This window comes from Colias eurytheme, chromosome 21 (genome assembly GCF_061535395.1).
Source record: "Colias eurytheme isolate Ceu_HAF_F1 chromosome 21, ilColEury1 Martin Lab GWU primary, whole genome shotgun sequence".
Lineage (NCBI taxonomy): Eukaryota > Metazoa > Arthropoda > Insecta > Lepidoptera > Pieridae > Colias > Colias eurytheme.
Genome location: NC_143000.1, coordinates 8,327,374 through 8,349,673, shown reverse-complemented (window position 1 = coordinate 8,349,673; position 22,300 = coordinate 8,327,374). Strand labels below are relative to the sequence as shown.

The 22,300-nt window shown below is 31.9% G+C and overlaps 2 protein-coding genes across 2 annotated transcripts; both read right to left on the bottom strand.

Annotated features, from left to right (window-relative positions):
- Positions 1 to 47: 47 nt before the first annotated feature.
- Positions 48 to 7,535, bottom strand: LOC149899327 (carboxypeptidase B-like). Its single transcript, XM_090114644.1, has 7 exons — positions 7,531 to 7,535; positions 5,699 to 5,911; positions 2,958 to 3,048; positions 2,353 to 2,454; positions 1,781 to 1,996; positions 828 to 1,253; positions 48 to 210 (listed from the first exon to the last, which is right to left on the bottom strand). The coding sequence occupies exons 1-7, from the start codon at positions 7,533 to 7,535 to the stop codon at positions 49 to 51; spliced, it is 1,215 nt and encodes a 404-aa protein (XP_089970770.1). The 3' UTR covers position 48.
- A 5,429-nt stretch (positions 7,536 to 12,964) lies between these two features.
- LOC149899326 (carboxypeptidase B-like) lies at positions 12,965 to 19,136 on the bottom strand. Its single transcript, XM_090114426.1, has 6 exons — positions 18,944 to 19,136; positions 18,258 to 18,351; positions 16,039 to 16,140; positions 14,693 to 14,905; positions 13,909 to 14,334; positions 12,965 to 13,132 (listed from the first exon to the last, which is right to left on the bottom strand). The coding sequence occupies exons 1-6, from the start codon at positions 19,030 to 19,032 to the stop codon at positions 12,977 to 12,979; spliced, it is 1,080 nt and encodes a 359-aa protein (XP_089970552.1). The 5' UTR covers positions 19,033 to 19,136; the 3' UTR covers positions 12,965 to 12,976.
- Between the last annotated feature and the right edge of the window lie 3,164 nt (positions 19,137 to 22,300).

Sequence of the window (22,300 nt, the reverse complement as noted above, 5' to 3'; positions counted from 1 at the left end):
AGTTTGTATGCTAGGACAATAAAAAATAAAAAATAAATATTTAAATATTTAAAGTCTATCACGATAGAACAAGTACGACAATCTGGCAGTTTCCGCTATACCGGCGTAAGTTTCTGTGTTTATCTGTTCAATATATTCTGGCGGTACCAGAAAATTGTAGCCGTCGAATTCTGGCAACTCGAGCGTTATGGCAAATGGGACGCCAATTGCCTGCAAAAATTACAAAATGTTAATTAAATACATATAAAACATATACATTGTAAATTTAAAATGCAGTACGACTTGGTAAGTCATGTGTTAGCAGTTAGATAAATACATGTACTTTAAGATTATAGTTTTAAAATGCAGTACAACTTGGTAAGTCATGTGGTAGGGCTTATTGTAAAGTTACTTCTTAAATCCAATTTATCTAAAAATAAATTTAAAATAACGAACTCCTTTATTATTAAGTATTTAAACAACATTTTTAGTAATCATTTTTTATGAAAACATGCCAACATTAGATTGATTGAGCAAAACTTTCATTATTTTTCTTTAATATTTCACTACTTTTTTATTAAAGTGAAACTTTTATTACATCGTCTCAAACTTTTTGGTCTGTGTAGCGCATGTCGCGTACGTATCGCGGCTGCCGAGTAGGTATCTACTCGGCAGCCGACCGTCACGCGACATGCGCTACACAAAGCAGTATTCGGAACCGTTCGAACAGTTTCACTTTTACCGTGGTTTCATAAAACCACACAACATTTTTTGTTTTGTATTACGCGTGAGTGTCTTGTATTTTGTGGTGTCGGTGTAAAATAACTATTTCCTTTCTTAAACATTACCTGAGCGTAATCCTGAGACGTCCCCGACGCGCCATACAGAACGTAATTGCTATTCCCAACCGCGTAGTACGGAGCGTCCGCCATCTTCCTTGCATCAATATGCGCTCCCATAGCCGCAGCCACATAATGCAACTGCGCCACATTATGAGGCAACGTGTTATTATCAAAACCGTACAAGATAAAGTTCCCATAGCTGTGCATGTTCATGTAGATTTGGATACGGTCTAAATATAAATAGAGCATATCTCTGACGTTACGGCTTTCGACTTCAGAGAAGGCAAATGGTCCAGGGTAGATGTCGGAGCAAGGATTGCTGGAGACACTGAAGGTGCCGAAGAAAATGTCGAAGTTCCTGTTGAGATCGGCTCCATAGCAGATGGGACTGATCGACGCGTTGAAGGAGCGACTGCGGCGCCACATGCGGTTCTGGAAATTAATACTGTTTTATTAAATAAAGTTTGCTTTGTTGGAGTGGTGCATTTCTTGTTTAATAGAAGTTCGACCAACTCAAGTTCGAGAAAGAAGCTCCAATTCATAAGAGTTTTTTCCTGCCGCTTAGTTCATTATCCTATTTTCATAGCGAACGAATTTCATTTGAATGAATTAATTGATTTTCAAAAACGAATAAACAATGAAAACAATGCGACAATTAAAATGTAACTCAGACATTAATTGATTATACTCTTATTCTGCTATTGTTACAGTTAATTATTAAATAATTTAAAATTATAAACCCTGAAGATGAAGAATTCCCTGAAAAATTATTTTTTAATAAATAAATGTTTTGCCCGTTTATACATACCCACAGTATATTTTAATTTACTATTCTATTCTCAATTTGTATTTAACCATAATAATAAATACTTTATGTATTTATTTGTGTTTGATTTACGCGAATAATTGTGAATGTCCTGAAATATTTATTTAAACAAAACAATAATATTTGTATTCACCTCAACATGAGAGAACTCCCATCCATCCGGGTTGAACACAGGCATGATAACCCAGTCAATGTTCTCCAAAAGATCCCTGTCTTCAGCTCTCAAGTCTTCAACCAAGCGATGTATGGTGTATAGTGCTACTGGTGGAGTCACCCACTCCCTGGAGTGCATTGCCGCATCCATGAAGTATATGGGCTTGGATGGATCTTCGAAATTCGTGGTTGATATCTGAAATGTGTTTAGAATGTATGTTGGAGATGTTTGAATAGAAACTCTCGATTAATTTGTTCTGGAAACTTAAATTTTTCTGTACAAAATAGAATGAGATGATATTAATTTTTTGTCGACAAATAATGATAATTTATTTATCTCAAATCGAATAAAAGAATACGAAGCTCTATACGAGATGCATGATATTCTTTTAATTCGTAATTAAAATTATATCTTCTTTATGTTAAGTTCTATAACAATTTTCTTACACATCCTAGTGCAATAATTTATTACTTTGCAAAAACAAAGTGTAATAATTCATCTATAACTTCTCATTTAATTTTATAAATTTCTTTATTAAAATTATAACTGACCTTAACATATTTCATTGGTCGTCCTTCATAGCTGTTACCTGCATTCACTACAGTCACAATATTAGGATATTCTCGACCCAGTCTGTCTAGATAAGCCTCGATCTAGGAATAAAGTCGATTAATTATTATTTTAAGTAAGATTTGAAACATCGTTAACGAAGTTGAATTTGTATATCATGTCATTAAGGTGGACATTAATTAAAAAGTGATGTTTCATTTTAATGAAATTTCATTTAGCTCCAAAATTGGACTTATACAGTGTATATAAAAAAGAGAGCGGAAGTTAAACGGATATTAAACGGTCTTATGATTATTCAGCATACTTCATACTTCCCTGCATAATAAAATGTTACACAATTATGCTCAATGCTGATTTAAATTAGTTTTAAATATATATGAATATTATGAATAAATATATATGGTATATACCTCAGATAATATACTAGTATGTATTAATAACAATGTGTAATGTAGAGACAGTACAATATTGATAAGAAATAGAGTGCCAACATTGATTGAACATATTTTATATTATGCTAATAATATTTTAAAACAATATTCAAATTTTGTTTAAATGTAAGTATAAAAAATAGTTAAAAGATTACCTCTCCATATCTAGGATACGTGTTATAAATCGCATCACTGTTCCGTCTCAACTTCCATTGATTAAACCTTGCTTCGAAGTCATCGAGGGCCCTGTAAACAAATAAACACTATATTGTATATCATTAACCTAATTTATTTTCTTATATTGGAACTATAAGTCATACATCATAAGCAGATTTTCTTCTTCTATGGGAACAGGATTATTCATAAAAAGGTAAAGTTGACGCAGTCTCTGCAAGTTATAGACTAAATAACATTATTGCATATGATTCATTTCTGTTAGATTAGCATCTACTGACTAGATTGATCGTCAATTTTTTATCAGTAATAAACAGAATAAATTGTAACCAACACCTAAGAAGATAAATGTTTGTCACACTAGCATGTGAGTGAGATTTCAATGCATTCGAACTTAACAAAAAGAAAGCCGTTTTCAATTACCTTCTCATTTATACGGAATCTCTCTTAAAATAAAAACAATCAAATCAAATTACACAAATCAAAATATTCTTGTTATCGTTCGCTTGTGAAATCTTATAACTTAAATGGAAAATTGATTCAAGAATATCTAGGTCGTTCGTAAATTAATCGGCTATTATAATGATGTTTTTGGTATATTTCAGGACTGTTTCGTATAACTTCATGAAAATTATAAGACTGAGAAATTTTTAGTGTCCCTTAGACACACAAAAAACAAAAAAAAATAATAATTTTGATTACTGCGGCGGATTGGAGAGTTGAGTAGGCGTTGCTCCGGTATGGCAAAAAGATACGGTTTGTTTGTTTGTACGCGCTAATCTCAGAAATCACAAGTCCGATTTGAAAAATTATTTCGCTGATTATTTCGATAATCGATAGGTCATTATATTATATGATCACGCTAAGACCACACAGGGGCACAGCTAGTACTAAATAATCTGTCGAATATTTAGTTTGTTTAGTTAAATCAGAACATCAAAGCATCTCGTAAAGTTAATGTAAGCTGTGAATAAAAGGACCATAAACATACTGAGGACTAACTCGTGTTTATGGCCTGCTTTCGTCGAGATAACGCTCAGCCTTGCAGGGTCGTGAACATTTTAATTACTGAATTCTTTAATAGTATGTCATAAAGTTAATTACGCGTTTAATAAGGTAGCTCGTAATGAGATCAAGAGGTTGGTATTTTTTCCTTTTCGGGGGAGGAATTATGTCGGCTTTTTTTAACCCATTGACCACCGAGCGCCCCGATCGGGCCACGACACAATAGATTTTCTATTGTGTCTGTGATTCCGGGGACTGATGGATGAATGTCATAACCTTACATCTATACTAATATTATAAAGCTGAAGAGTTTGTTTGTTTGTTTGAACGCGCTAATCTCGGGAACTACTGGTCCGATTTGAAATATTCTTTCAGTGTTAGATAGCCCTTTTATCGAAGAAGGTTAAAGGCTATATATCATCACGCTACGACCAACAGGGGTGGAGCCACGGGGGTGAAACCGCGCGGAGCAGCTAGTTGTTATTGTAAACCGTCGTGACAATCACATGTGACACTCATATGATATGTGAAGAGGAAACATATCGACAGACAGATAGAGCTGCTTTCGATTATGATGTAATTACTAATTTTATAGCATTTATAAGATAAAACAAATAAATATAATGCATGAAAGAACTTAAAAATAACCGATACTTTTGATTCAAACGATAAAATAGACCCTTGTGCAAACATTATATTATTCTGAACACAAACTCAATATATTTGACTTGGAATAAATATTAAAACGTTTCAACGCTCTTCAAACATAGTCTCGAGGGATCGTAACTACATTGGAGAAACACTACTTTATATATTTTCTTTTAAGACATTTTATTTTGGGATTCATTTATTCCAGTAACTATTCAACATCTAAGCTATGTATTTAGTATTGTTATGTTATCTATAATAATATTATAAAGCTAAAAAAGTTTGATTGTTTGAACGAGCTAATCTCAGGAATCACGGGTTCCATTTGAAAAATTACTTCACTGTTAGTCCATTTATCGAGGAAGACTTAGAGGCTACTAGAGGTCCGCCCCGGCTTCGCCCGTGGTACATATTTCGCAATAAAAGGTAGCCTATGTCCTCTCTCGGGTATCAAAATATCTCCATACCAAATTTCATGCAAATTGGTTCAGTAGTTTAGGCGTGATTGAGTAACAGACAGACAGAGTTACTTTCGCATTTATAATATTAGTATGGATAATATATTATCATCACGCTAAGACCAATAATTATGAGCGAAGCAATGCGGGGAAAACCGTAGGGCACATCTAGTGTGTAATATTATTTCTAATCTGGATATAATTTAAGCTGTTAAATTCAGCATTTGGTCGAGTATAATTGCTCTTATTACGAGTGCTATTGTCTCGGTATAAGTTACAATATTAAGTTCAAGTATTTCTGTAATTGCTTGATAATGTTACTATTACAAAAGTTAAAAATGTTTCATTTTTGTAATTCTTATTTTTATTTTAATATACCTATCTATAATTCACAATTTTTACAGATTTTAATTAAGCTAAGTTGTCATTAAACTAAATTTTTCACATGTTCTTATTATTTCAAATCTACGCAGTCTTTTAAGAAATTATGTAACTGTTTGGCTATTCAACCTAGCAAAAAATCTTCTACTTAATCAAAATATTAAAAAGCAGTTCATTAATAATAAGCAAGACATTTATCGACCATGTCAGTCAATAAAACACACATTTACCTGACAACATCATTGTTGTGAACATAATGCTGAATACTAGCTTCGTCCAGTCTTGCCAAGAACTTTTCCATATATTGTGGCCTGACCATGATATAGGCATCTTTGACACCAGGCAAGCCAGCCCGCCATATGTCTAAATCCAAATCACTTTCTAGTTCTCGTATTAGTTTTATATCATCTAAATTCCGTAATACGACACCGTGTACTGTTGATCTGGAAATATACATTGATAAATATAAATTATCTATATAAGTATTAATTTAAAATTATATATGTATGTTTATCAGCCATCTGGTTAACACAAGCGAAAGCTTAATATGGGATCATATCGTGCTGTGTGTGTGAAAATTGTCCTGAAATAATTATTTATTACATATTTTATATGTTAATTTTCCTATAGATATATAGGATATTTATAGGATATTTTCCTTTAGATATAAAGAGTATACGTATGATAATTGATACATATTGTAATATTGTAAACGTAAACGCAAAAGAACGGTAAAAGAATAAAAAATAGTCAAGTTCGTTAAACCGTTAAATAAATTCTTGTTTCTTTCAAAACATAGCTACTTTTAAATTAATCCCCTTTGTATATTGGCTTACATACAACAAACAGATTAGTTACTATACTATAGATTTTTAAGCTATTGCATAGCTTAGAATTTGAGAGCGGCGACCGAATGTAAAAATTCCGTAACGAAAAAACCTAACACCCCCACTCCAACCGGCACAGAGATACGATGCTATGCAATAGCTTTACCGCGGCAGTCCTCGAGTGCCACACATATTTTTTTACTTATAAACAAGATTATATTAAATGTTATGTTCAGTTTTTTTTTACTTCGGATCAATTTACTTATACATTGCCAAACAAAATACGGAAATAAACAAAACACAATAAAATATTGATGGAAAAGCTAAAAGCAAAGTGTTCCAAAAGTTATTTTAAACATTGAAACAGTCAAACAACTTAAGCTGATTTTGTCAGACGAAAGACGACTTTTATGTATTGTTTTGTGTTTCCTTAGAACAACGTGGATTTTAAATTACAAGAAAAATACAAACATATAATTGAATAAAACTATGAACTCAAAAATACTATTTTCCTGTACTCAAATTATTTGAGAATACTTTTTGAAGTGAACTTCTACTTCTTTAGGCGCATTGAGAGTAAAATTTCAAGGTCGCGTCATGGAAATACCGTCACGTTATGGAAGGCATCGATTTGGGTATCTTAGAATCTTGCCAAAGAAGTTTCACTTCTGACACTTCTATTTATTTCACTTTCACTTCTATTTATTTTCATTAAATAGAATATTGACTATCTTATATATAAAATTCTCGTGTCACAATGTTAGTCTGCATACTCCTCCGAAACGGGAGGACCGATTCTCATGAAATTTTCTGTGCATATCGGGTAAGTCTGAGAATCGGCCAACATCTATTTTTCATAATATGTACCATGGGCGAAGCCGGGGCGGACCGCTAGTAATAATATAATATTTTGTTAACTAATTTAAATGGAATTTATGATAAACAAAGAAAACATGCATTTGAGGAAGATAAGACTTAATGAATCGACTTGTTGGATATTATCATTTTGACTCTTATTAATTAAAATTATTGAAAAAATCTAGCGATTTTTTGTGCTTTACCTAGAAACCTAGAAACTTCCGAGCACTTTCCGAGTGCCTAAGGGCTCTCTCTTAGGAGTAGAAGTTATTAAGAATAAACTTATTTGTTTAAACATTTTTTACTCTACTAGCACAGATAATATATACTATACAATTGAGCCTCGTACTTCGTACTTTGTTTAAAAACAATTTTACGTCATATTGATAAATAAATAATAATCCATACTTAATATTATAAATGCGAAAGTAACTCTGTCTGTCTGTCTGTTACTCAATCACGCCTAAACTACTGATCCAATTTTCATGAAATTTGGTATGGAGATATTTTGATACCCGAGAGAGGACATAGGCTACTTTTTATCCCGGAAATCCCACGGGAACGGGAACTATGCGGGTTTTTCTTTGACTGCGCGGGCGAAGCTGCGGGGGAAAGCTAGTAATAAATAAATATTATAGGACATTATAAATAATAATTTGCTTGATAATATTATTTGAGGAAAATCTCTAACACAAATTAATTTGGGGACTGATATGAATGAACTGAATATGGCATACGTTATAAAATTAAAATATATAGAATAACATATAAAACTTACCCAACATACTCTTCATGTTTACAAAAACATAAATGGATTAACACAAAAAGTGTAAATAATATTTTTAAGTCCATCTTGCTCGATGGTAATATACTAAATATTGTATCATAATATCAAAACAGCTATCAGCTTTTATCTAATCATGGTGTAATCTACAATACTCATTTTATTTGATATAATGTACTTGCCTTATCCTCAATTTCATAATAGATTTTGCGGATACTAAATTGATAATGAAATTTAAAAAGTGATTAATCCAATGCTAGATTTTAATCTTGGCTCCGATCTAGCCTATGAGTTACTGTATTTAATTTATTAATCAGTTTGGTCGAAATATTTTTTATAATATTATAAACCAAAATTTTCGACAAAAAAGTTCCTACCATTTAGGATTAATCTATCTATAGTAATTATTAGTTAAATTTGGTTTTGTATTATTTTGTCGCAAAATGAACCGAAAAACTGCTTATTTTTGTCAGATTCGTAAACGCGTCCTTAAATTTACTCATTATCTTACCTAAGTTGGATTAAAACGGGAGATATGTTAAATCAAGCACTAATTTTATAGCAATTGTACCTGTACTTTAATATAGTAAACTCAACCTACTGTGTTCTATAATTTAGTCAAAAGCGTCGAAGTATTATTATTTATTAGAAAAAACTCTTCTTTATTTTATTTTTACTATAATATACTAGTTGTTTGAAGCGTCGACCGGCTCCGTCGCAGGCCTGGAAAAATTGTCTATGTTCAAATTACGAGAAAATAATATACAAAAATCTGCTGATAAAAGTAATCGCATAACAGCTTAGGTAAGTAATTTTCCAGTTTATCTTAATAAAATAAATCCAATTTAATTTGTATATTGTAGTGTAGATCCACCTCTTTCCATTTATAATCTATATATTTCACAAAGAAGTCTTACTAAAAGAATCCTATTTCATTTGCCTCATCATAAACAGAGAAAATTTGTGCATTTATGAGGCTCGTAACATTGCACGTCACCTGCCACCGAATAACTTAGCAACTCGTATTGGCAAAAGTTAATTTAGCAGTACATTACCGGTAAGTCGATCGAGGTTTACCGTACGCACATTTGAATAAGGGCTGAGACACACGGTGGAAATATCCTATTTAATATGCCAAAAAATAACATAGTTGTTCCCAGATAGATTTGGAAAATTAAAAGATCGAAATCTTAACTTTAGACCAGTGAGTGAAATGAAAATCAGCAACATTTGCTAATACATTTTAATATAATATTGAAATTGATCTTCAATAAATTTCATTTTATTACCTTACTAGCTGTGCTCCGCGGTTTTACCCGCAGTGCTCCGCTCCTGTTGGTCTTAGCGAGATGATGTTATATAGCCTAGCCTTCCGCCATAAATGGGCTATCTAACACCGAAAGAATTTTTCAAATCGGACCAGTTGTTCCCGAGATTAGCGCTTTCAAACAAACAAACAAACTCTTCAGCTTTATGATATTAGTAAAGATAGATTATAAAAATGTATTATTTGATGGATTCAATTTTACTGTCTTCTCCATAAAAGCATTAACTATTGACATTCACTTATATGATTGGCAAAGCTATTAGTTTCCATGGAAAGTCAACCACTACAGCTTTTATTTCTTAGAGTTTTTTTTTAATTAAAACGAAATAAAAAATTATTTGTCAGTCTTACTTGATACGGCTATAAGTAAGAAGTTCAGAAGATAGATGAGGGGCATTCTTGTACCTGAAAAACCAAAGTGTCCTGCACTTGATCGATGCAAGGAATCAATGATAGGAATGGATAGCTCTTGCAAGATTGATAATCGTATTTTGGATTCCAATACTAGAAAATAATAAGGATTTTAAGTATGCTTACATTTTCCTATACACTTTTATGCGTGCATATTTTTTGGCTTTTTTATGCACGTGTTAAATATTGAGAACTAATAGAACGGATTCAAAAAATTTAAAATTGATTAGAAACATTGTAAATAGATAGTTTGACTATAATTAACATCTGGCAGTAAATACGAGAAAGATTGAGCTTAAATAAAACATTGAGTGAATTCATACGTTTTACTTCCTATAAGATTGTATCATTTTAATATCCTGTGCATATATAACCGAGAAAAGTTATCTTCAGAAATAAAACCAGTTAGCTTTAAAGTAATCGTTCAGTAAAGATGCTGTTTGTTAGAATCGAATTTAAAATATGATTGACTAGAGGATATTGCATCCTGATTCTTGTTTAAACAGTCGTCCTTTTAATTTCTAGAAATTGATGTATGAAAAATAGAATAGATAAAATAATTGAAGATTTCTCTTATTACCGACTTCAAAAAACAAAAAGATGGAGTTTTTATGATCGCCTGTTATTACTTTTGCAACCACCCAAAAAAAAATTTCTCCAGTTTCGAGTGTATTTTATTTGTTTGTTACCTTACGACTGGGTGAACCGATTTTGATGATCCTTTTTTCATTTGAAAGAAAATGCCATACGGTCGAACCCATTTAAATATTCTGCAGTTCTGACCAGCAGTAGACATTTGGATGCGATTTAGTTTTTTGTTAAAAAATAATTATTTTTTATAAATCCTACGACATATTATTACTTACTTGCCCACATTATTTCAATATACAGAACATGTGCAATACATCACTTGGTATTTGTCTTTGCTTAATAAAACAAATACGTACATAATGTACCCTAGGCCTAACCCTCGAGATATATTGCGGTTAATTCAGCCTTATTTATGTCGACACAAAAGTGCGACACACTTTTACGCCCGAACTGGATTAACTTTCCCTTTCACTTATTTTGAAGGGGTTAATATACTATTATAGTACCATAAACTGTAGGTAGTGCAAAATAGCACCTATACAAAGTTATATAAAGTATATAAAACATCCTCATTAACTACATTTATCTTTAGTTTTTCTTATAATGCTGTGTACATCTATAATAGGGTCAAGCATTAGAATATTCTTACTTTCTATTTATTTTTAAGGAATGATGTATGCGCGATCTGTCGATGTACCCAAATAAATAAATAAATAAATAGATATTCCTTGCTATAGTCTGTGGTATACATATAAAAACATCTAAAGTAGGAAAAATTTGATTCTAATTACGCGTACTGCATTCATGCCTTATAGCATAAGTATACGTTTTGTGATTGAAAATTTTAACTAGCTTCGGTCCGCGACTTTCGATCGAACTACATTTACCGGTAAATTGATGAGAAGCAAAAACGGATAATAGAAACTTTACCGCCCATTTTGACCAAAAAATAACGTGATATTCAATTTCAAGTACATATCTATTATTATCTATATAAATCAGTTAAATAATCATCAGTTCAGTTTTCCGTCTTATATTCAAACTAGCCTACCGCCCGCGGCTTCGCCCGCTTTGTCTAAAACCTAATAAATTATATACTAAAACCTTCTTCTTGAATCACTATCTATTATAAAAACCGCATCAAAATCCGTTGCGTAGTTTTAAAGATTTAAGCATACATAGGGAGAGAAAAGGCGACTTTGTTTTATACTATGTAGTGATATTATTATGATTTTATTTATCTTAGTCTTCAAAATGAAAAACCATCTTCACGGAAGTATAAATTCATGACAAATATCACCCTATTTTAAAGAATAGGTACATATATCGATAGTCAAACTTTCAGAATAACCAATAGCATCCCGAATTTGTTTGCGCAACCGGAAAAATAACGAAATAAAACGTACATATCCACATAAATTCCTCCAAATCAGATGAACGTGCCAATTTATCAGCGAACTTGTAAGTTACGAACATCTTGTATGCTGAGAAAGTTTAATAGAATTCAATAGAATCTACAACGATAAATAACCCAAAGTTTGAATAGATAGCGAAAATATTTGTTCGTGCGGTGACGATTTTTCAATTTCCGTCTGCCCTGATCAGGAGATATTGAAGAATAATAATTATAAATTGAATTTTTATCTGTTTCAGGTGAATATTGTTTGAACTTTGGGCGTAATTCAACAGCTTCAGAATTAATGTTTTTGTTGTGCGATCTTGAGTGACTAGGTTGTTATTTATGAATCAATTTCCTTACGAATTTTTAACTGAAATTTTTTATCTCAAACTAGTTGTGCTCCGAGGTTTTACCCGCAATGCTCTGCTATATTGATATATTGCCTATAGCCTTCCTCGATAAATGGGCTATCTAACACCGAAAGAATTTTTCAAATCGGACCAGTAGTTCCTGAGATTAGCGCGTACAAACAAACAAACAAACTTTTCAGCTTTTTATTATTGAGTAAGATAAAGCAATATTTGAAATATTCTTTGAAAGAGGTAACTTTATTGGCATTAGGAGGTATTGTATTAGATAGTTTAATAAAAGTCCATATTAAATGTTTAATATTTTATAATAACGAATACTTGGAAAATCTAATCTAAAACTATACAACTATTGGAAATATGTAGAATATTGGAATATGTTTGATGTTTATTATACAGCTATACATTTATATTATACATTTATATTATTTATTTTACAGCTTTTATTATTTAGAAAATATAAAAAGAGCAAAAAACTTAAAATATAAAGACTTATTACAGCGATAAATCACATCTTTCGTTACATTAGACGTTTTTATTTTCTTCTACGTTATTTTGTTATTTCAACATGGTTTCTTTAAATTAGTTTACTTACTAAACTTTTCAAATATTATGTCCAAACAAATTATGTTTTCTAAATATATAGAATTTTCTGGAAAGAAAATAATTGCTACTCGAGTAATTGAACATTGACATCAAGATACTTTTTTGAACATGTTTTATTATAATTGAAAACTTAATATAACTTTATAAAATTGGAAAGCGAAAAAAATTGTGTTTTTGTTCTTTTTTAAGTGAATATGTTCAATTCATTAATAAAATATTATTGAAATACATAGTTTTAATATTTTATCTATGTAATAATTGAATGTTTTTTTATTATATTAACAGTGCTATATTTAAATAAATAAATGTCATAAATAAGTTAATAACTGTATTTTTATTATAATCCAGCTCTATAAAACAGTTTGGCTAATCGTGCAGTTTCTACGATCCCCGCCCAGGTTTCTTTGTTGATCTGTTCGATGTAATCTGGTGGCACTTGGAACAAATAGGTGTAGCCCGGTAACTCCAGGGTGTAGGAAAATGGTACGTGAAGCTGAAAATAAGGTAAAAATGTTAATTCTAAGCAATTGTTTTTAATAATGTAATGTAGCTTATTTCAAAATGTATTCACTATGTCGTTAAAGGCAAACTTACAAAAATATCTCTCTTCGCTAACATATATTTTTATAAAATTTCATCCTAATCGGTTCAGAGGTTTAGGCGTGATAGAAAGACGTGGGCACTAGGCAGGCAGATAGAGCTACTTTTGCATATATACATATAATATAACTAGGGATGTTTTGTGTTCAATCATCAGTTACATGACATTTTGTACTCGATCAAAATATTATACGATACACATTAAGAATGCATAAAAATTTATTTATCACACGACGATTAGGTCATTTGATGATAATTCCATAGCTGATAGCGATAACAATATTATGATTATCGTTTTTATGGCATGTATTTCGAATATTAAAACACGTTTATATTAAAAATGTTATCTCATATTAAACAGAGCACTGAGCTACAGCAAATTACAACTACTGTTTTGAATTTTAAGTCTATTAAAATTATGGGTAAAAATATTTTCCAAAGTATTATTATGCCGTATTTTAACTTTTCATTGTTAATTAAAGCGGAAGAGATTGCTTGTAAAGTTAATTTTTATAATGAACTTTGCGACTTCGTTCTGAATCGGGATTTTATGGAGGATAGATCTTATTCGCGAATATACAAGGGAACAATCGTTAACCAAAAAATGTATAAAAAGCTGAATACGCATAACCAAAAGAAATAACATAAAAAATGTATTCCAATCCTCACCTGTCCATAATCCTGCGCACTACCCGACGATTGGTACAACACCAAATTACTATTCCCCACTTTATAATAATTCGCTTTAGACAGTTTCAGCGCATCCATCGCCGCGCCCATCGCCGCTCCAACGTAATGTAGCTCCATGGCATTACTCGGTAATGTCGCGTTACCGTATCCATACAACACATAGTTCCCATAAGAATGAATGTTCATGTAAATCTGGATCCTTCCAGAATGTTCTAGAAGGATGTCACGGATGATACGCGTCTCTGGTTCGGAGAAGGCATATGGGCCCGGGTAAGTGTTAGAACAAGGGTCGGGGGAGACACCTACGGTGTTGAAGTTTACGTCGAAGTTGCGGTTGCCGTCTACGCCGTAGCAAGTTTCGTTGATCTCGGGACGGTAGGAACGCGTTCGGCGCCAGAGACGCTCCTGTGGGTATTAGTTTAGAATATTGATTTTTTGTATTATATTTTTATGACAGATACACACACACATTCTCACGCACGCACGATTCATATAAGCAGAAATATACACACAAACAAGAGACGCTACCTGGGTGTTATAAAAATTTGTTAGAATTTATAAAAACTCTCATTACTCTTCTCTTGAAAATCAAGTTAAATGAATATTTAGAACTGAAATAGGCAGTAAAATTTAGTTTATAAAAGTAGTTATTGCCCTAAAAAGAGGTGTAATCTAATAAATCTTTTTTAACATACATAAATACAAACCAAATAAAAAACTTTCTCAAATCATTAATTAATAACTTCACGATTCCACAACTTACATTAGTATGGGAATATTCATAACCATCCGGATTGGCCAATGGTAGGATAATCCAGTCGACATCCAATAGATCTCTCTCTTCAGAAGCCAAGTCCTCCACAAGTTTATGTATAGAGTACAAAGTGACTGGGGTCGTGACCCACTCGCGCGCGTGTAATGCCGCATCCATGAAGTAGATCGGCTTCGTAGTGTCGGCGAAGTTTGTTGTTGATATCTGGAATTGATGGTATAAGTAAAAAGGTGTAATGTTACACATCCCTCTCTTCAGAAGCCAAATCCTCTACATTTCTACAAGTTTATGTATAGAGTACAAAGTAACTGGGGTCGTGACCCACTCGCGCGCGTGTAATGCCGCATCCATGAAATAGATCGGCTTCGTAGTGTCGGTGAAGTTTGTTGTTGATATCTGGAATTGATGGTATAAGTAAAAAGGTGTAAGGTTAGTGCTCCGGGATTGGCAATGTGGCTAATTAGCCACATTTTATTGTTGTATCTTTTGCTCATGATATTTGAATTATACCGATTTGACTGACCGGTTGGCTTGGTTGGTAGTTGCCCTTCCAGTTTACCTTCCAAGCCAGAGGTCGTGGATTCGATTCCCACCCGGGGCAAATATTTGTGTGATGAACATAGATGTTTGCTCTGTGTCTGGGTGTTAATTATCTATATAAGTATTTATTTAAAAAAAATATGTAAGTATCAGCCACCTGGTTTCCATAACACAAGCGAAAGCTTAGTATGGGATCAGATTGTGCCATGTGTAAAAATTGTCCTGAAATATTTATAATTATTATTATACCAGAAATGGCAGTCAGCCCAGTAAGAACTGGGATGACTAATCGGAGTGCCGTTTTTGATGATCAAATTTAGTATATTATTGGTCACCTATCTACACCTTTTTACTTAAATTATAAATTTCATAATAAAATTAAATTGGATGTGTGTATGTTTATTATTCCGTCACGAAAACTACTATACGGATTTTGATGAAACTTTACTATTACATAAGTTGTATTAAAATAACATATGAGCTATAGAAACACGTGATTGCACGTCACACCTAGTCGGATACAATATTACACCATATTACTACAATATACAAATTAAACCAGTAAGGAAACTTCATACAACACGTTCAACGCACAACGCACACAAGCAATGGTGTTTACGAGAATCATAAGGGTATTATTATATTATATTCTTATATCTGTCAATCGTAATTTTAATACACTTACGATTCTCGTAATTTACACGCTTGCTTGTGTGCGTAAGCCATTTCACTTCGAACGTTTTGTATGAAGTTTCCCTACTGGTTGTATCTGTATACTGTGATATTACACACGTTACCTTCAAGTATTTAATGGGCCTGCCCTCAAAACTGTCACCAGCAGTGACTATAGTGGCAATGTTTGGATATTCCCTCGCTATTCTCTCCATGTACGCGTTTATCTGTAATATTGGTAAAACCCTTTAGATTTTGGATGATATTATAAACTAGCTTAAAAATTAAAGTATTTTGTAGTGAACGAAATTCTTGCCACTGAATATTGTTTATAATCACTCATCTGCTTTCTCTGTCCCTATCTATGTCCCTATGTATGCTTAAATCTTTAAAACTACGCAACGGATATTGATGCGGTTTTTTTAATAGATAGAGTGATTCAAGAGGAAGGTTTTAGTATAAAACTAGCGGTCCGCCCCGGCTTCGCCCGTGGTACCTACATGTTTAAACTATCCTATCTCTCAAGTTGGATCGAACTGCACATGGTGTGCGAATTTTATAATAATTCGGTTTAGTGGTCGAGGAGTCCATTGAGGACAAACATTGTGACACGAGATTTATATACTTATATTAAGATTTATTATGTTTTAGACAAAGCGGGCGAAGCCGCGGGCGGAAAGCTAGTAATACATATAATATTAACCTCTCTTTTCAAACCAAATGTATTTTTGTCGTAATGTTTTAATATAATGTAATGTATCCGGTCTATGAAACATTATTTTTACAATGATTTGATTTCTTTATAAGAAAAAAATCAATTTTATACATATCTTATTATACGAACGTTTAAATCGGTATATCGATTTAGAGGAATCAGAGATAGTTTCTATTTAATAAACTTAAAATAGAAACCATGTTAAAATTCTACTAGAATATAAATTATACATATTAAGTAGGTAAGTCGCAGCTTCCCTCTTTCACTACTGATACGATCTTAATGAAATTTAATTAAATAGATAGCTTTCAAAAGGAACTCGATTTTAGTGAAACCAGCCTTGTGGATAAGTATGCATTTTGTTAATTAAGAACTTATCTAATCGTTTATTGAATAAATCTCAACCGCTTTCGCACTCAATTATTATTATATTTATTTCAATAATAGACCAAAAATAATTTGGAAAATCCAAAAGTGCACGCCTCATAATTTTTTTTAATAAATATTTATTAATTATTATTTTTGTTTATTTAATAACAATTAAACCACATCGAATCAGACCCTGAAAAATGAAAGGGTTCTATTCCTGAGCATACTCAAGCGTAAGAGAAAAAAAAAGACTCGATTAGTAAAGTATTTCGGTCGCTATCGTGTTAACAAGAAAAAGGATCCGCACATACAGACACACGGACGTCCAAGACAGAACTTTTTTAAACTGTTTTTTAACTAGTTTAAATAACAAAAATGACATCAAAAATATCATGAACGTTAAAAATAGTGTTTTTTCTTAATATGTGTGTGTATGTATTAACTTACAAGTGCAATGTATGATACATAAAGACATTTTAAGTTTGAAAAATCAGATGTTTTGCGCGAAGTGACAGTAGTACCCACCTCAACGCTTCGCTTATGAGGCGTGCAATAAGACTTAAATTCAACATTAGTCAGGCCAGTTTTACGACTCACTGATAAAGTTTATCTATCAGTAGTCAATTAACCCTTTTTGTCATATTATATACCTACTTATTTCAATCGAGCGAAGACCCGCGTCGTATAATTAAATTAAATTATGATATACTAGCGGTCCACCCCGGCTTCGCCCGTGGTACATATAATTTACGTTTTCCGGGATAAAATATAGCCTATACCAATCCCTCTAAGTGATGGTAAAAGAAATTTTGAAATCAAATAAAATACAAACATACAAAAATACAAAGGTTTCCTCTTTATAATATTAGTATAGATAATTAATAATTAATTTAATTATATAAAACACTAGCTGTTCCCTGCGGTTTCACCCGCATTGCTTCGCTCCTGTTGGTCTTAGCGTGATGATATATAGCCTATACCCTTCTTCGATAAATGAGCTATCTAACACCGAAAGAATTTTTCAAATCGGACCAGTAGTTCCCGAGATTAGCGCGTTCAAACAAACAAACAAACAAACTCTTCAGCTTTATAATATTAGTATAGATATATTTTGTACCATACACATATTATCTAGATATTTACTATTTGAACCTAAACTATTGACTTTATGACTTTACTAGGTATATCGACCAGCTCCAATTGGTCACGTTTTTAACCACTCAATACACATTTAAAACATTTTCAACAGTAACATTTTACCTCAGCGTAACGAGGGTAGTCATTAAAAGGCATCGCACCATTGCTTCTTCTCATTTTGTAATTGATCACGTCGGCTTCATGATTCTCCAGCGCTCTGTTACAAATAATTCTTTGTATCAATTATATGAACCGTTTTATGATTTATCGTTATATGAATTGTGATAAAGTACTGTGGATGTAATGTTCCGGCACAATATTGTAATACTGTGGTTCCGGTCTGTATTTAAAGCATGGGAAATTCGATTTGTTAACGTGTCGAAAAATTACCATCATACTTATTATAACCTATTCAGCATTGGCTTTAACATTCTGATGTTCACATTAGAAAATCCAAGCATAGAATAAACTTTTCTAAAAGACTCTGAATTGGTTGCTGGAACTTATTTCACGCTTGTGTAATATGGTAATACATAATATATTATTTGACAACAGAAAAATAATGTAGCGATCGAAGAATTCCATTTTTAAATCCTTCTAGAAAAAAGGCGCCTAGCTTTTTATTTTTTAACAATACAGCCGGCGCGCCGCTAGTCTATTCAGCCAGTAACTTTTTTTTAAACTTTATTTTTTATTCGACCTCTTTGGTTGAAACGTAAAGATTATGAAGCCCTTTTTTTAAAAGGCCTTATAATTTATATTTTAATATTAATACTGGTTTTTTTAAGAAATATTTATACAATACTCACTGAACTACATCTTCTAATTGTACATAGTATTGAATGCTATGACTTTCCAACGTACTGAAGAATTCCGGCTTATTCTCCGGGGTAACCATGACGACCGCATCACGTACGGCCGGCAGACCACGTTGCCACACATCTAGATTCAATTTTAGTTCCAGTTCTTGCAGTATGTTTAGCTCTTCATCGTTATTTAACACTACGCCATGAACAGAGCAACTAAAACCGACATTTTATAGTTATGTACCTAAGCTTCATTTTTAGTAGGTAAGTGAAAACAAAAATAAAAATAAATATTTATCCGTGAATGAATTATGTAAGAAATAATATAGTAGGTATATTTTTTGAAAAGCTGGTTTAATTTTTTAAAAATTAAATAAATACCCTTCATAAATATCATGTTTTCCACTCCACACAAAATTTATATTCACAATTACAATTACAAAAAGTAATTTTACACCCATCTTTTTGGAATCAAATTACTTAATGCACGATCGGCATTTTACAACAGACAAAGTAATCTCTGAATATATAAAATTTATCAATATTATTTATTGTCTTATAAACCTCAATTGATATCATGATATAACGAAATATGCTAATCGTATGTATTTAGGTACTTACTATTACCTAATAACGTTTTTTAATAAAATTTCTTACAACTTCGTCATATGAAGAAATGATATATGGTCACTTTTTGTTACGACAGGCAAAACATAATATTATAATATTGTGTTGTCCGTAAGTTATAAGATAAAAAAGTAGTAAGTATGTACTTAAAAAAGGAGAATGGGCATTTTACTATGGAAGTTGGGCCTGAACCCTTGAGTTGGACCAATACACATGAGATATTGTTTTTATAATAGATCATAACACATACATAACGGGAAAAATATATATAAAAAAATAATCAACCGGGTTTTTGTACAGTCACATCAAGTTTTATTTCTTTGTGCATAATATTTTTTGCAATAAATAACTGTTATAAGACAATGACAATATCTTTATGTTACTCCAATTCACATTCACTTACAAATACGTACTAATCTTAAGCCTTCTAATAACCGAAATACACTAATATTATGTTTTGTAACAGGTACCTATACCGCGTTTATTATAGTTCAATGTAGTTAGACGTTTTTTTGTGGTTAAACTCAGTCACTCCAGTGACATTTAGATTTATATTTAGTTCACTCGAATTAAAAACACCGTTATTGTGCGCAAAATAATAGCCAAATAAATAAAACTTTTTGCCTTGACTGTACAAGAACCCGGTTGATTTATTTTTTTATTTTATTTTTTTCGTAAGGTATGTGTAATGATCTATCACAAAAACAATATTTCGTGTGTATTGGTATTAGCCCAAGTTTCAGGCCCAATTTGCCCATTCTCCTTTAGATAAAATATTTCATTAATCAAACCCTTCGAAACAACTTGACCGATTTTTACACACTGAGAGGTAATAAACTAATTTTTATAATTAGTTATTATATGTCATAAGTGATAAGCATTGGCATAATCCTGAACTTTTTAACCAATCCAGCTTTCGTCTTTACAATTTATAATTCCGAGCTCAAATCCGACTCGAGTTGCCAGATAAGAAAACTCCTTTTAAAACTTCAGAAAGAGTTCCTTCCGTGCAAGGACTTATTCAATACTTTAACGCGATTCCTAAAGTATACCATGAGTATACTTAGACTTAGAAACTGGTAACATTATTAACGAATTTAAAACTGATTTAAAACGCGTTGTTACGTCATAATTTTAGAAGATAAAGGCAGATAAAAGATATTAGATAGAGTCGATGAAAATACGCATGTGAGATTAAATTATGATAGTTTTTAAATATAATGAAATGAAATGAAATGAAAAATACTTTATTGTACACCTTATAGAATACATTTTACAAACTTAAAAAATATAATATAGCAATGTACAGTAGGCGGCCTTATCGCTGGCAGCGATCTCTACCAGGCAACCCAGAAAAGACGAGGAAAATAGATGAGTCAATAACATGGTGGTGCAAAATAAATAAAAGTATAATATATAATATATTTGTTTATGTCGAAATGATTATACATTTTCTTCTTATAAATTTACAAATGTAAATGTTAGTGCAGTACTTTTGCGTTTTACTCAATACTTGAACTAATTATTGCATATTTAGCTTATCTCGAATAAAAAAATAATTATTATTATCTTAACACTTCGTGGATTATTATGCTGTTATTTTAAAAGAAATAAATCATTTCATTTTCATATTGTAAAAGTAGGTAAGTTGATTAATCTATAATAGAAAACACAATTGAAACGGTTATATATTACAATGTGAAACTGTAACTTAAATCTACCTATATATATAAAACTCAAAGGTGACTGATATAATATATAGTGATCTATCAACGAACAGCCCAAACCTCTGGACGTATCGGGCTGAAATTTGGCATGCAGGTAGATGTTAGGACGTAGGCATCCGCTAAGAAAGGATTTCCCGAAATTCTTTCGGGAACGGGAAAAAACGGGGATGCACGTACAAAGTCGTGGGCGGAAGCTAGTTTAATATAAATGGTATATATCAAATTCAATGCTGAGAACTAGGTTTCCCCATAAACATAGATATACACAGACTGAGAAACCAAACAGTTGTATGTTCGTCATGAATGCTTTTGTTTCCGATATTGCGGGTTCAACATGACCTGAAAACAAATGACTGTGTGTCACGCAGTTTCTAGTAGTTTCTATTTTGCCTTATGTATAGTATGCACGCATGTCTCTTGTTATGGGCTGGAATCCTGGATGAAATGAAACATCTCCGTATAGGGTACAGAAGACTAAGTATCTAATTGTCTGTAAGAATATCATCAGTGAAACAAAATACATACAATTTGAAATCATTTAAAATAAAAGTGACTATAAGTATAGAATATCATCAGTGAAACAAAATACATACAATTTGAAATCATTTAAAATAAAAGTGACTATAAGTATAGAATATCATCAGTGAAACAAAATACATACTATGTAAAATCAACTGACATAAAGACGACTGTAAGAAGGAATGTTTTTGGATTCATGTTATGTATTATAGGAGAAGATTATGATTATAGTTAAGCTATTTCAATTATGTCGATTTGTGTTGCGTATAATATGCACCAGCTTTCTGCCAGCGAGTAGTCATTTAACAAATTATATAGGTACTAAAACTTTTCTGGAGATTTTGCTATGCATAGATGAAAACAGAAAGAAAATCGGGGCAGTAGTTTTTGACGTTATCTCGAACAAACAGACAGACAGACGCGGCTGAGGACTTAGATAATACTGAAATGTTGAATTAATTCATCTAGAATTCTATAAATGACGATA

Excerpts from the sequence above, each read along its gene's own strand:
- LOC149899327 (XM_090114644.1), bottom strand. Across the intron at positions 1,997-2,352 it reads GACCAATGAAATATGTTAAG|ATATCAACCACGAATTTCGA; the intron begins GTCAGTTATAAT and ends AACACATTTCAG. Across the intron at positions 211-827 it reads CGTCTCAGGATTACGCTCAG|GCAATTGGCGTCCCATTTGC; the intron begins GTAATGTTTAAG and ends TAATTTTTGCAG.
- LOC149899326 (XM_090114426.1), bottom strand. The coding sequence starts at position 19,032 with ATGGTTACCCCGGAGAATAAGCCGGAATTCTTCAGTACGTTGGAAAGT. Across the intron at positions 16,141-18,257 it reads ACTACCCTCGTTACGCTGAG|ATAAACGCGTACATGGAGAG; the intron begins GTAAAATGTTAC and ends CCAATATTACAG. Across the intron at positions 14,335-14,692 it reads ATGAATATTCCCATACTAAT|GAGCGTCTCTGGCGCCGAAC; the intron begins GTAAGTTGTGGA and ends TAATACCCACAG.